Below are 15,010 nucleotides of genomic sequence, written 5' to 3'. Positions count from 1 at the left end.
GGGACACCCCACGGGGACACGGGGCGGGTGTCCGGGGCCGGCCTCATCTCGGGGGTCGCGCGAGCCGCCCCCCGGCGCCCCCGGGCCGCAGCCCCCGACGGCCGCCCGGTGCCGTCCGTGCCCGCCCCGTCCCTTCCCGTCCCTGCCGGCTGGCGGCGCTGTGTGCCCGCACAGGGCGCGGCGGGGCGGGCAGGGCCGGGCAGGGCAGGGCCGGGGCGGGCCCCGCGGGGGCGGGCGGGGGGTAGGTGCCGGGCCGGGCGGCCGCAGAGCCAGCAGCGGCGGCGCCGGGGCCGGGAGCGCAGCGGCAGCATGGCCCCGACGGGCCCGGACGGCGGCCGAGGTGAGGGGGGCGCGGGGGGTGCAGGGGGGCTGGGGCTGGGTCCGGGTCCGGGTCCGGGTCCGGCCGCCCCCTCGGGTCTGCCGCGGGCGGTGCGGTGCCCCGGGACAGCGCGGGCGGGCGGGGGGAACGGGGCTGCCCCGACCCGTCCCGTCCCGTCCCGTCCCTTCCGAGGGCACGAACCGGCACAAGCGGCGCGGGCGGGGGCGAGGAGCGGGCCCCGGCCCCCTCCCAGCCCCTGCGGGCGGCAGCGGTGCTCCGGGGCACGTCGGGGCCGGACTCAGCCCCGCGGTGCCCCCGCAGGCAGCGCCATGGCCCCCGGGAAGAAGATCACGGCCAGGATCAAGAGGACGCTGCCGGTGCGGGGCCCGCAGGCGCCCACGCTGAGCGAGCTGATGCGCTGGTACTGCCTCAACACCAACACGCACGGCTGCCGCCGCATCGTCGTGTCCCGGGGACGGCTGCGCAGGTTCATCTGGATCCTGCTGACGCTGAGCGCCGTGGGGCTCATCCTCTGGCAGTGCGCGGAGCTGCTCTTGAACTACTACAGCGCCTCGGTGTCCGTCACGGTCCAGTTCCAGAAGCTGCCCTTCCCTGCCGTCACCATCTGCAACATCAACCCCTACAAGTAAGGTTGTGGTGGACGCCGGGCTGCCAGTCCCGGCCCCGCGCTGCCCTGGCTGCGGGCACTTCGGGCAGAATGGCCCTGCTGCTCCTCAGCACCTTCCCTTCCCTTCCCTTCCCTTCCCTTCCCTTCCCTTCCCTTCCCTTCCCTTCCCTTCCCTTCCCTTCCCTTCCCTTCCCTTCCCTTCCCTTCCCTTCCCTCACAGCTCATCAGCTAACACACCCGCTCTGTGCTCATCCTCTCAGACACCTGTGGATCACAATCTCTCTCCACTTACTGCCTGCCGAGCCGCAGCTCTTGGTTTAGCTTTCTGCTGGAGATGGCCCCTGGCGGGTCTGTGGCACTCTTCAAATTTCCTTCTCCCTAGGACGGCCGTTCCAGGATTACAAACAGTGACATCTCCCGAAGAGGGGAGAGGGAGCAGCTGTCACTCCCTTACCTTTCTTTTCCTAGGGGATGCCTTGACTTTTTCTATCAACAATATCTTTTTCCTGCCAAATTACGCTTTATGCTGAGGTCTGTTCTGCTGCCAGCTATCCTCCCCAGTCCCTCCCCGCTGTCCAGCTCTCCGGCTGCCTCCTGGCACAGCTGCAGAAGTCACATTTCCACACGTGCTGCCTCCTCGGGCTTGCTGGCAAAACCTCCCGGGAGCTCAGGAATCGGCTCAGTCTGCTCTGCTTACGATGCTCCCTTCCCTGGTCCCTTCCCTGAGCCCTCTCAGCCTCTCCCCACGCCGATTTAAATGAGTGGGGTCAGAAGCGGTGGACGCGGGTCTGTGACAAAGAACTCACTGAGCACTGAGACGCACAGCGGGCAGCGTGCTGCAGTCAGGTGGGGAGTGCAGTGAATGACACGATGTTCTCCCGTTTTCTCTAACGCAGGTACAGTTCGATGAAATACTACTTGTCAGAACTGGACAAAGAGACAAAAAAAGCACTGGAGACTTTCTACGGGTTCTCAGAGGGCAAGTCCAAGGTGCGCCGTTCGGCGGGTGACTGGAACGAGACGGAGAGCCACTTCTTCAATCAGATCCCTCTGCTGAAGTTCGAGGACTTCTCCAGGACGGCCACTGACCTCCGCAGCGGGAGGAAGAGGAAAATTGAGGGCAGTGTTTTTCACAAGGACTCCTCCATCGTGAACTCCGGGGATTCAAACGATATCATCGGCTTCCAGCTGGTGAGTGGCACCCTTCCTTGGGCAGCAACCTCCTGCTGGGGGCACTGAGGGGGTGTTTGGGGGGGTATTCTTTGGGGGGGTTTTATTGCTCACTTAGTGGCGCGATAGTGAATAAAGTTCTGCCCACCCCTCTGCCCGGTCTTTCTCTGCTGCTGCCTGCAGATCCATCTCCTGCTCTCTGGAGGAGAAACGCCTTCCTGAAGTCTAGCCAAAACAGACTTAGTGCCATCCATGACCTTTCTTTTTGGCCTGAAGCATTTGACTGTATCGTTTAGCCCTGAATGAAAGGTTTTTGGTGCCCCTTTGTCCTCTTGCTGCCACTAGAACTTCAAATGTGATTATTACAGTGGGAAAGAAATGATACACGCAGACTTTATAGGACATATCATTTCTTTCCGTCTGAAATGCTTTTTCTCCTTTGTAATTATCAGTGCGATGCAAACAACAGCAGTGAGTGTGCACTTTATACGTTCAGTTCTGGTGTTAATGCTATCCAAGAGTGGTACAAACTGCATTACATGAACATCATGGCTCAAATTCCCTTGGAGACTAAAGAAGAATTGAGTTATTCTGCTGACGACCTTCTATTGACATGTTTCTTTGATGGCCTATCTTGTGACAAAAGGTCAGTGCACAGAAAATACCTGCCAGCTTACCGGTTTATTTCCAAGTATGTCATACGTAGGAATTTAATATTTGGAGTTTGCTGAATTCCAGCAAGAACCAGCTCTATTTTTAAATGAAAGCAAACATTCATGTCTTAATGAACTTCAATTATGGTCTTTGATTTCATTTGTCTCAGTGTTCTGCTCTCCACATTTCAGATAAACTCATGTTTTTTGTCAGAATTGGATCTACCTGCTTATGATTGCTGCGGTGCAATTCCCGTGTGTCTTGGTAGTGGGAGAGTCATCCCTTAATGCCGGGATAACGGCAGAGCTGCCAGGTGCAGCCCTTGGGATGAAGTTGCACTTGTACATGGCTTTAGCAATTTTCCCACTGCCACGTACAAAGTGAGCTGCATCGTAACTCTCACCTTAGCAGGTAGAGCTGAAGCTTTTCTGGAAGCATTTTGTTTGTGTCTGTAATCATAAAATATTTTATTGGAATTAAGAGAGATTTGCTTGACTGGGAGGGGAGGTTCTCAGGAAAGACATGAACGTGCTTGAACTGCAAGGGTGTTTCCTCAGCCTCTCCTGCACAGCCGTGGCTGTGACATCTTTTCTGAAAAATGAAGATTCATGTTCCTTTGGACACTTGACTGTTGAATGAGAAAGGACTCTGCCCCCTCCACTGCCACCTTCCTGCTAGTTCAGAAATCTGCCCCCCCACTCTCTCAGCCCCGACTCCCACACTAAAACCTCTGAAATCTTTCATTTCCTGGTGCTGTTAAACCAGATCATATTTCCATGTAGTTTCAAGATATTAAGGGATATTAAGGGAAAAAAAGAAAAAGAAAAAAAAATCAGGAAAATAAAGTGCTTACACACAAAAAAAAAAAAAAAAGGAACAGAAAAATCCAAATCCAGTCCTGCTATGTTATTGGCCAAAAAAAAAAAAAAAAAAAGTCCAAACCTGCTGAGTTTCTGCCAGAGCCAGTTAAAACTGCAGAGGGCAATGCAACAATATTTGGTTTCTTTCAGGCATTTCACCCGTTTCCATCATCCCCTGCACGGCAACTGCTATACCTTCAACAGTGGAGAAAATGGGACGATCCTGAGCACCTCCACCGGAGGCAGCGAGTACGGTAAGGAAACTTTGCTTGTGGAGGAACTATTAGATAACGAGCGGTTCAGTGAACTGGATCCTGCTGGAGAGTGATTGATGTGTTGGCTCTAGATGTGCAGTCTGATTGGGGAAGTGCCTGTTTGAACTAGTGCAAACTGTTGCCAGAGAATACAAAGATAATATCATTGCATCACTAATGTTTTCCATCTGAAATTACTGCTTTCCAGTTATATAACTTCTTAAAGTAAGTTTCAGCTGCCTTCTAAGGAGTCGTTGTTTGTTTGTTGTACTTGGGGCTGCAGAGGGACACCACTTGCTCTAAGTGTCTCAGTCTAGCATGGCAGAGGCATCGCCTGACTGTTATAATTCCACTTAAGGCCAGGTAGTGTTGAGTAAACTCTGGTGCCCTCCCTGAAGAGAAAAAATTGGCTCTGGCTTCTGGTTTAACACTGCTCCTACCCCATCTCTGTTCTTCAGGATTGCAGGTTGTTCTGTACATCGACGAAGCAGACTACAACCCTTTCCTGGTGACATCAACAGGAGCCAAGATCATTGTCCATGACCAAGACGAGTATCCCTTTATTGAGGACATCGGCACAGAAATCGAAACTGCAGCGGCCACCTCCATAGGGATGCACTTTGTGAGTGACAGCAATCTTGTTTGCAGGTGCACGGCATTATTTCTATGAACCAGGTGTAAATGTGAACCAGTGCGGTGTTTGAACACAGCCAGTTGGGAGGGCAGCTAATTCCTCATTTGTACAGCTGAAGCACCCCTAGGAAAACCCTGTGATAGCACTATTCTGAACAGTTTTCTTTTCTGAGGATTGAAAATCTGTTCTTTATAAACCAAGCAGCTACTGGGGACCTTTTCTCCAGCCCCCTGGCTTTACAGTATCTGTGTTGTTTTCACAGCAAAATCCACAGCCACTGAGATGGGCTATCAAATGCATGGCCATCAAACGGCTATCAAATTTCCCCCAATTAGTGTAGTGCAAACCAGGCGTTTGACCCAAGGGGCTTCTTTCTGTGGTGGAGAAGTGAAAGCAGTGCCATCAGGCAAGCCAGACTTTCCTTTCATCTGGATGGGCTGTTAAGTGAGCGCTTTAGTTCTGCCTTTTCTTCACTGATGGCTGGTTCAAATGCATCAGGGATCCTGCTTATCTGTCCCGGCTGGGTGTGCCAGATCTAGATAGTCCATGCATTAGAAAAGACATTAAATACAAGGCTGACTGCTTTAAAATGTGCAAATAGCTAACTATCTTCCAGCTGTCTGAAAAGCTGGGGCACCAACTGCTTGGTCTAACCAGCAGGGATAAATGCTGCCTAAAAAACAAATAGAAGGCATCAGAATGAGAATGGTGGGAAGGAGGCAGACCCTCAGAAAGCTGTATTTCTTCTGTAACTCTTACACCATGCAGGAGAAAGCCACTGCAGAAGGAATATCAATATTTAATGCAAGAGTTCCTTGGCACAGTAGATTTGAACTGTTGCATATAGTATAAAAACAAGAGTGAATACATCCTGGTGGCTGCGTTTAAGATTTGGCATGAGGAAGTGTTCTGATTGCATCCTAATGTATCAGCTGAAACAGAAGCTCAACACAGTTTCTGGACCCAAAACAAACGCCTGTATCTGGTGATCGCTGTTCTGCCAGTGAAGCGAGACTGCAGAGAGCCTGCTGAGGGGGCTGTGGTTATCAGGACAGGGCTGTGGTTATCAGGACAGGGCTGCGCAGCCGAGGGGCTGGATCAGTCCCTGTACCTGCATCCAAACACGGGAAGGAGGACGCAGGGATGTGCTGCACACAACCACTCTACTCTGTAGGCCTGAGCGGGGCAAGGGACGTTTTCCAAATGCAAATGTCAGCGTCTAGGTTCCTAATCACTCATGTACTTCTGCTGTATACCAGGACTTCCCACACACCCCCACCCCCAAAAATATTCCAAGATGTTTGGAATGCAAACAAGGCATTGTTTGGTAGCAGTTTCAGTACTTCAGTTAAATATTTAGTTTGGAAATTATTTCAGTACCTAAATAAACAAGTTTGCTTTCATAGGGGCATAAGCTGTGACAAAAAATAATAATGTATAAAAAGGATTGATCATCTGCCAGGGAGTATGCTCGCCAAGGCAGGTATCCTGGCATCAGATTGTCTACAGAAGTTAAAAGAATAACTACCAAAAGCTGGTTTCATTTGTTTTTTTCAGAAGTTGCCCACCTGTAATACTGAAATCATACATTTCCGTGTTTCCCCAAAGAGAGGTTTGGGCATATTTCTAAAAGAGCCAATGTGTCCTACCTTTTATTGTCAAATTCATGATTGGAGACTTGGCGTTTCTGTAGTGCAGACAGAAAGGTGATGCTTGCTGTCAGGCCTGATCTCAGTAACCTGTTGCTCTACAGTCAGTACCTTACAGCTAGGCAGGCATTTATCAGCCTTTGAAGGACCAGCCGCTAATGTAAACTCTGTACAAAGATGAGTGAACAGATTGTTAAATAAGTGACATTTCTTGTCGCATTTGGGCCACTTTCTTTGCTATAAGTAGATAATTATATCAAAAAGATAGCGAGTTTGGGGCTGAGGGAGGTACAGCTGCAGGAAGCAGACAGCCTAACCTGAGGCAGGTCTCGTGAAGCTGAGGGCTCCCAACTCCACGTGCAGGCACAGCACTTGGCATTTCACAGCCCTTCTCTCTCAGCATAGATTGCAGAACAGGAAAAGCTGTTAGCATTCAACAGAGTGGAAGGGTCAAAGCAGTTCGTGGAAACGGTCCTGAAGGAGATACAAACATTTGGAGTGATTTTGGAGAGGTGCTGTTGAGCACTAGTGGAGCCCGAAGTGCTGCTTTACCCGCAGAGCAGGAGCAGCCAGCACAGCAGCAGCTCGGGGCAGCGCAGCTCTCCCCAGGTGCTTTCTCTTCAGGATAAGTGGTACATGGTCACTAAGACTCTGCAGTGAGAGAAATTACACTGATGAAAGACTCTGCTGTGGAAAATCCTCACTGTCACAGTTATACTACCTCAGTATTCCTGCAGAGGTGGCATACGGAGGCACTAGATGAAGCTAGAACAGCACTTTGGGAAATGAACTGTACAAACCAGAAAACCTTCATTTTGACAAATCATTTGAGGTGGCAGAAGGTAAACGTGCTGTTCAAACCACCCCATCACTGAAAGTTTTACAACCACAAATGAGCTGCCAGGAGATTCTTTGGTTTCTCTGATGTTCCCAAACCAAAATTTGCTCTTTTCTGGTTCTCAGACTCGGTCCCGCAAGCTGAGCAAGCCCTACAGTGACTGTACAGAGACTGGTGCTGACATACCAGTAGAAAATCTCTATAACAAGAGCTACTCCCTCCAGGTAAATCACCGTTGCATTTGTTTTTTATCAATTGCTTGAAAACTACCTTCATAAAAAGCTCTACAATATTCTGTAGTTCAGGATCTGAGATTGTTAACAGCCCAGGCATAGGGTCACTGCTTTCAATCACTGATGCAAGATACCGCAGCACTTTTTAGAATCAGAGTTTTATTCCTAAGTGGTTGATGTTTGAAGTTCCCTTAGGCACCCTGTTAGATAAAGAAGGAACATTAGCTCATTAGGCAATTTTCAAGCACTGTGAGACTGGAAAATATTGGCCAAGTAAATGTTGCAGCTTAGTAACCCTTGAAGCCAGAAATTGTGACCTTTAGGACTCCAAGAATAACAGATACCATCTAATCAGTATCCAGATAGCAGGATGTTTGTTTACAGAGTAAGTTTCCACTAATTTTCCTTGGTTTCTGTAATTGGGTCCTCTTGGAGAGTGTCAGTTGTTCTGATACTCTCCACTTGAAGAATCACAATTACATTATTAGCTGCTGCTTTCTGCAAATCCTTTTCCTCGGCTGGATTTTTATTTTATGGGTATTAAACCCAAAATCTGCTGTGATGTATTGCCTAGCAGGATCACACAGACATTATCTGAGGCTTTAATAACAGTACTTCAAGAAAACTCAGGGCTCAGGAAGGCTGGGACTGGGAACAAAAAGATGACTAGGAATTGTGAAAGAAAAGCTCAGTTCCTGCTTGCTCCAACTGATTCAGCATTTTAGTAGAAAATACTGACTACTGCCCTTTTAATCCTTACAATTTCCAATCTCCAGACATGAACTAACACAAAACAGTCAGAGCTGTGAACATTTTCAGTAGCAAGTCACTTCCCCCACCTTGTTGAATCATGGACCAGGTGCCACAGCAGACCAAAAGCCTCTGTGGAGGTTTTGATGGAAAAAGCAACAACAGGGCTGCGAGGAAAGGGGGAGCATGCACACAGTCCTCCCCCTCATAAAGGATTATATTCCTATTCCTTGCACTATCACCTAAACGCTCCGCAGCACTTTCTGCCCATCTTTGTGTTCATTGGGGTTCCCATTTTGTTGCTGCTGCCACGAGCAGGGGAGGTTTTGGGGAGCCAGGGGCAAGTGCTGCACAAGCACAGGGCAGAAGGCAGCAGCCCGCATTTCCGAGCCACCAGGTCTTGGTTTCTCTCCCCAGATTTGCCTGCACTCCTGCTTCCAGAAGGCCATGGTGGAGTCCTGTGGCTGCGCCCAGTACACGCAGCCGTTACCTGCCGGGGCAGAGTACTGCAACTACAAGAAGAACCCCAACTGGAGTAAGTGCTGGGACACCCCCACCCCATGCCAGCCGCAAAGCCCTCAGCACAACACGGCCCTGCCTGCGCCTGGCACCCACACAGCGGGTGGGAAAGGGGATCTGTAGCCCACACAGCACTCACACCGCAGAGCACGGGAGCTGCCTCTCGTCTGGATTGTGTCTGACAGTTTTCCTTATTGCTTGTCACTCAGACACACCACAGGAGTGCCGAGTGGAGGACTTGACTGTGTGAGGCAATCATGCATGCTTACAGCAAGTGACAACTACTACTCAGTATTTTGCAATATTTGTAGGGGAAATCTTGCTATCCCCATCATGGAGGCGATGGCCCCAGGGGCCACCTACACCCCCTTCGCCTCACTCCAGCATAGGCAGCAAAAGGTCACTGCTTTTCTCTCCAGCTTCTCAGACAGCTCCTGTGTTCCCTTCTTGCAGTGTACTGCTACTACAGACTACATGAGAAGTTCGTGAAGGAGCAGCTGGGCTGCCAGCAAATCTGCAAAGACGCCTGCAGGTAAGCCCTGCCCCAGGGCAGCGGTAGGGCTGCGCGGGGGCGTTGGGCTCACAGCTAACAACCTGCCCTTCCCCACAGCTTCAAGGAGTGGGCGCTCACCACCAGCATCGCCCAGTGGCCGTCCATCGTGTCAGAGGTCAGTTCCCAGTTCTGCTTAGCCATGACTGCAGAAGGAGGTGCTAAACAAACCCCAAAGTTCAATGCAGTGGCAGAGGGGCCAGGGGATACTCATTAGCCATGACACTAAGTTTGGGTTGTGTCCTCTTGGGGACAGCTGGCTTGTCACGCATTTGGTCTGGGAGCCCAAGCTGGTCCCAGGAGCTGCGGAGCCTGAGCTCCCTTTCTAGGGTATTTCTACATAAGTGCACACAGCTATAGTATTATTTTCTATATTTTTTCCAGGATTGGATGCTTCGAGTTCTCTCTTGGGACAAAGGGCAAAAAATCAACAAGTTGAACAAGTAAGTTTCCATTTATATGTTTCTAGCTTGCACCTCAAGCTCAGATATAATCTTAGCAGCCCTAATGATGGCAATTGGGGAAAAAGCTCCCTTAGAGCGGCCCAGCCCTACTGGTCCAACTGGTTATTTGCATAGTTTTTCAGTATGTTTCATGTTATTGTTTTACTAAACCCTCAGCCGCCTTCTGTTTCTCCTCTCAGGACGGACCTCGCAAACCTCATGGTGTTTTACAAAGACCTGAATGAGAGATTCATTTCGGAGAATCCCACGAACACGGTGAGCACACAGCAGGAGGACAGCTCGTCCTCCTGCTGGGCCGGAGGCTTTCCTCCAGCCACGGGAGGGTCCCGTCCAGGCAGAGGCAGGAAACCCGGTGCAGCCAGGGGTGCCCAGTCCTGCCCTTTCACAGCCCTTCTGAACCTCATGGGCTACCCCGAACACGCACAGAGCTCACCAGCCTCCCGCCACAGCAGAGCGGGCAGGAGGGGACCACACAGGCGGCAGGGGAAGGGCTCACGGCACTCTGTGCCAAACCCTGGGTGCAGCATCACTGCAGGCACGCACCCACAGGAGCTGCTGACCTCGTGCTCTCTTCTCTTCCAGATCGTCATTCTTCTCTCCAACTTCGGCGGCCAGCTGGGCCTTTGGATGAGCTGCTCGGTCGTCTGCGTCATTGAGATCGTCGAGGTCTTCTTCATCGACTCGCTTTCCATCGTAATGCGGCGCCAGTGGCAAAAGGCGAAGAAGTGGTGGAACGACCGGAAAAGGGAAGGGTCGGGGAAGCCTCAGGTCGGCGATGTGGAGCGGCAGGGCCACGACAACCCCGTCTGCATCGACGAGGACCTGCCCACCTTCAACACCGCCCTCCGCCTGCCGCTGCCCCAGGAGAGCCACCTGCCCAGGACTCCCCCCCCAAACTACAGCACTTTGCGGCTAGAGACCGCCTTCACGGAGCAGCTGCCCGACACACTGGAGGCTGGGCAACACTGACACTTATTTATCCGCTCATCCAGGTGCCAAAGTCAGAGGTGGGTGCTGGACCCACGTGCCTGGGGTGAAAGGCACGCACCCAAGCGAGCACTGAAGGGCTCTTGGGTCAGACCCTTATTCAAGGATTGAACTTGCAGCCTAAGATTCTCTGAGCAAAGCTCAGACGCAAAAGCCAAGGGCTCAGAAACATTAGGAACTTCAAACAACATCAATTCCCAAGGTAATTATTGCAGGAGATGGCTGGAGCAGGATGTAGCACTGAGCTGGGATGTCTTGCCAAACAGAGGCGTGTGTTTGCAACCAACTACCTGCACCCCATTATTTGTGGGCAGGAATTACTCCACAGCAGAAGATTGATGCCACATTGACTATCAACACTAATTGCTCTCTGCTGTGTGGCTTGACTTGTGGGAAAAACCCGGGGCTTTCAGGAATGCAGCATGACATTTTCAGGAAGGGTAAGGACAGAGGCTTGGGAAGAAAAGAAAATGGATACAAGGAAAGCTCTCAAGCTGAGTTTTGATTAGGAGCCTGATTCCAAAGGTGGCTTGAAGAGCTTGTTATTCTGGGGTGAAGAGTTAGTATAGTCACCGATGTGCTTGTAAAGCAAGTTATTCACAGCTTGAGTCGGAGAACCTAAGTCATCCCAAAATAGTCATCGGAAAGGGCACGAAGCCTAATTCAGCTTAGAGTAATGAACCGCGTATTCTGCAAGCTTGTTTCATTTAATGCTGCTTGAGCTGCCTTTAAACGTAGCCTTGGAGTAACTCGTTAAGCTCAGCCACTGATTACTTCCCAGCAGCCTCAAAGGGAGCCGGCTTCTCTTCCTGCCCAACCCCAGGCAAGGACTTTTTCTTCCCGCAGCCACCGGTTCAGTGCCCCAACACTGCCCGCGGTGGTGCTGCCCAGGGAGGGGACACAGCAGGGCTGCTGCTGCCCAGGCTCTGTGCACCGCCCTGACAGGAGGGGGGCACAGGGTGCCTCTGCCCCCCTGCTGTGTCCCCAGCCCCACACGCACCCCACACCCTGCCTCCCATGCACCAGACCCTCCCTGCACTGCCACCGTGCTGGGCAGAGCCAGCGCCAGGCTTTGCGCCATTTGTTCAAGGCTGCTGCCCCTCCCCATCCTCTGCTGCCCCTGCCCGTCCTGCAGGCGAGACCTCCTCGACAGAGGTCCCCGCCTTACCTCCGCGAGCAGGAGCACCTGGCAGCCAGGCGACAGCAACACTGGCTTTGTCCGAGCACGAAGCAGAGCTGTGGCTTTCCTTCCCGAGCCTGTAGCTGTCTTCCAGCAGGCTCACGCCCTGCAGCTTGTTGCCCAAACACCGGCAGAGCTGGCTCTTGGCCCTGCAGGGGCCATCCAGGGATACCCAGCAGCAACAGCATCCTTCCCACAGCCCCAGATCCTGCACCCGGCCCTGCCTACTGCAGCCTCTCCGTAGCCGACCAGAGCACACTGTGTAGATGTTGAGCAGCAGATCCTGCACTGGGTTGGCTGCTTGGGGATTTCATAGTGAACGCACACATGCGTGCGTGTGTCAATGTGCAAAGTCCCTCTCCTGCTTTCTCTCTCTAGATGAACTTATTTTATATAGGAAAGTGAGAATCCAGAAAGGTTCTTTAATGTGCAATAAAATATATTTTAATCGGATTATTTAAATAGCTGATAAACTGAAAAAATAAAGATATATTTTTGAGTAAGTGCTTGTTCCTATTTTTTCCCCACCTCACCTATTAAAGCAGCAATGTGCGAGTTGTTTCCCTGCAGGCAGCCCAAGAGATGCCAGCACTTTCCCGTGCCTGCCCCAGGACTGCTGTGCAGCAAACTCCCCAGGAGTATGTGGCCTAAAAGAGAGTCGTGTTTCTGTAAATCTAAGTGCTGCCTTGGCAGCACAACCCGAGGAAAGGCCAGGCCGAAGTGCCCGGTGCCACCTGTGCTTTCAGTACTTGTCTGCAGCCCACAAGGCAGAGAGGAGCTGCGGGTTTGACCTGCAGGCACACACATCATGCCTGGTGCTTCCCTTCAGACAAGCTGTTGGGCAGCCCTGGGAGGCCATCAGGGAGAAGAGAATGGATTTCACCCTGCCCCAAAGCCCCTTCTCTAATGGGCAAGGATGAGGCACTCAGAGCAGCCAGCTGCTTGCCCCAGCCACCCTTACTTGCTGGGTCCCCCCAGCAGTAGCGCTCCTTATCCCCACACTGGCTGTTTGGGACAGCAGGGAACAGACAGGGGGGAAAGCTGGGACAGCCTGCAGGGGCCAAACACACACCACGTCTGTAACGTGAGGGGAAATGGCACTGAGCTGCTGTAACTACAGCAGCAAGGAAGGCAGAGCAGGTCTAAGCCAGACAGCATCTTACAGAAAGCCTCCTTCCAGGCTGATTCTCCTTTATGTGGGAGCCAGTTTGGCTCGGGAGCACCTGAGACAACTTCTTACACATGCAAAGAGTTCCTAGAAGCAACGTTAACTCTAGCTCTTACAGGCTGTAACCTCATGAAGATTGAAAGTTGAGAAAAAGTAAAAACAACACAAAGTCTACCTGAGAAACACTTCAGAGCGGGACACACCGCAGTTCTTTGGCTCTTCATCAGAACATGCACACACAGCAGGCAGCAGCTCCCTGCCCAGCTCACACCGACACAGCAGCAACGAGCAGGGGAGGTGACAGCACAGCTCTGCCCCAAGCCCACCCAAACCACCACCCCCAGCTGAGCCCCCAGAGCTCAATTAAATCAGCTGGCACTGATGAAGCAATCTGCTGCCCCAAGGAAACCCCCTGTACCTGCTGCCCCTTGCACCACCCTGCGCCATCCCGCTGGCATCTTGGGACGTGGGGATGGGACAGGGCAGCAGGGGCTGCAGCCATGGGGCACGATGTGTTGTACATGTCCCAGTCAGGAGCAAGGGCATCATCACTTGGTGTTGAGGCATTTATCAAGGGCAGACAGGAGCTGTTCTCAGGTTGCTGGCACTACGCAGCCAAAAGAGCCCAGCCCTGCCTGACGAGGAGCTCAGGTCCCAGTGAAGGTCGCAGCCCAGCCCAGCAGGGAGCCACCACGTCCTGATCTGCAGCTGGGGGCTCCCTGCAGCCCACCTCCCTCCGTGGGGCTGGCCCAGCACCTGGCACCCTGCGGGACACAGCAGGGCCATGGCCATGTGCTGCTCCCTCAGCACCTGCATGCAACGGCCACGGCCGTGCCCCCGCCATGCCACAGCTGCTGCCCCCACGGGTGGGCCACGAGGCACGGCTGGGGGGATGTGGCCCGGGGCAGGAGCCGTGCCCTTGGTGCGGCTCCGCAGGCACCCTTCACATCGCTGGCAGTCAGGCATCACGTGCTGCTTCCACGTGCTGCCACGAACCAGTTCCCACATCTTTCTCATATCTACTTCGGAATTCATAAGAAAAAAAAAAAAAATAAAGCCCTGCAGTGCCGTGAAGTTCTTGTTATAGCAGAACCCGACAGATGGCACTTCCACCAGTGACACCTCTAGAAAGTTTTTTAAGCAAAAGCCTTCTAAAACAGGGTGGCACCAATCCTACAAGAAATCCAGTGTAGGAAGGGGGCAAACGGCACACCTGGTAACTGCAGTACTTCTGGGGGAAAACACAACCCGGCCAGGAGTAAAACTGCTGAGGGGTCGCCTCCCCCCTGACCCTGCCGTGAGCCCCGGGGGCAGCTGGAGGCTGAGCTGCCCCCAGGGGCTGCAGAACCACAGGTCGTCTGCGGGTGACTTCTGTGCCTGCTCCTCGGGGCAGGAGCAGCGCTTTGTCCTTCATAGGAAGAGCCCTCAGGAGGCAGGCAGCCTTTACAGGAGCTCCAGAAATGGATTACTTCATCATGAATTAAATATTGAACTTTATTGAACTCCTGAGTCAACTGAAACACCAGAAAGGTCTGTGGAATGGTAGGAGAATTGGGTCTGACACCTGCTGAACATCATAAATTCAAAGCTATTGAGCAGCTTGGCTCGAGCTCCATGGGAACAGCGTGCAGTGAGGTTGGCGGCTCAATCTCCCCGCACGAGGGGACCTGGGGGTGCCCGGCCAGCGTGGTACAGGCACGGAGGGTGCCCTGCCAGCCCCACGCAGCCTCACGCACCCCTGCTGGGGGAGGACGAGGGTCCTGGCTCCCCAAGACCAAATCCACGGCCTCAGAGCTGCAAGGCAGCAGGGAGCCGCCGACAGCAGGCCAACAGGTTTGGATGCTGAATGCCTCATGAATGTCAATGGGGCTGGGCTGGGGAAAGGCATCTCCAGCACATGCCTATGGAAAACCCTTTCAGGCTCCAGCCTCCACTGGTGCCTTGGGATAAAGAGGAATCCTGGGGAGGCTGGGACACGTTGCAGGAGCAGTGGTGTGTGCAACTTTGCCCCTTCATTGCAGAGAGCAGGTAGCCAGCCCCGTGACTGCCAGTGCTGGGGCCATCCTCTGGGCACCTGTGAAGGGGCTCGTGGGGCTCTGAGGTTGTGCTCCAGGGAACACCGGGGCCACGCCAGCAGCCGTTGGTCCCACAAG

The 15,010-nt window shown here is 52.9% G+C and overlaps 1 protein-coding gene across 1 annotated transcript; it reads left to right on the top strand.

Annotated features, from left to right (window-relative positions):
• Nucleotides 1–105: 105 nt before the first annotated feature.
• Nucleotides 106–12,183, top strand: SCNN1G (sodium channel epithelial 1 subunit gamma). The gene is made up of 13 exons (XM_082772368.1): nt 106–340; nt 641–965; nt 1,844–2,138; nt 2,570–2,763; nt 3,782–3,885; nt 4,344–4,507; nt 7,132–7,230; nt 8,407–8,524; nt 8,962–9,040; nt 9,119–9,176; nt 9,443–9,501; nt 9,702–9,777; nt 10,105–12,183. Exons 1-13 carry the CDS (start codon nt 310–312, stop codon nt 10,489–10,491), a joined length of 1,989 nt encoding a protein of 662 aa, XP_082628494.1. The 5' UTR covers nt 106–309; the 3' UTR covers nt 10,492–12,183.
• The last annotated feature ends 2,827 nt before the right edge of the window (nt 12,184–15,010 follow it).

This window comes from Aythya marila (assembly GCF_965140915.1).
Source record: "Aythya marila genome assembly, chromosome: 15".
NCBI lineage: Eukaryota > Metazoa > Chordata > Aves > Anseriformes > Anatidae > Aythya > Aythya marila.
Note: the sequence above shows the minus strand (reverse complement) of the source record. Positions and strands in the feature narration are given on the sequence as shown.

Coding starts and splice junctions, on each gene's coding strand:
- SCNN1G (XM_082772368.1), top strand. CDS start 310: ATGGCCCCGACGGGCCCGGACGGCGGCCGAG. Junction 7,231..8,406: donor ACAAGAGCTACTCCCTCCAG/GTAAATCACCGT, acceptor TTCTCTCCCCAG/ATTTGCCTGCACTCCTGCTT. Junction 9,778..10,104: donor CGGAGAATCCCACGAACACG/GTGAGCACACAG, acceptor CTTCTCTTCCAG/ATCGTCATTCTTCTCTCCAA.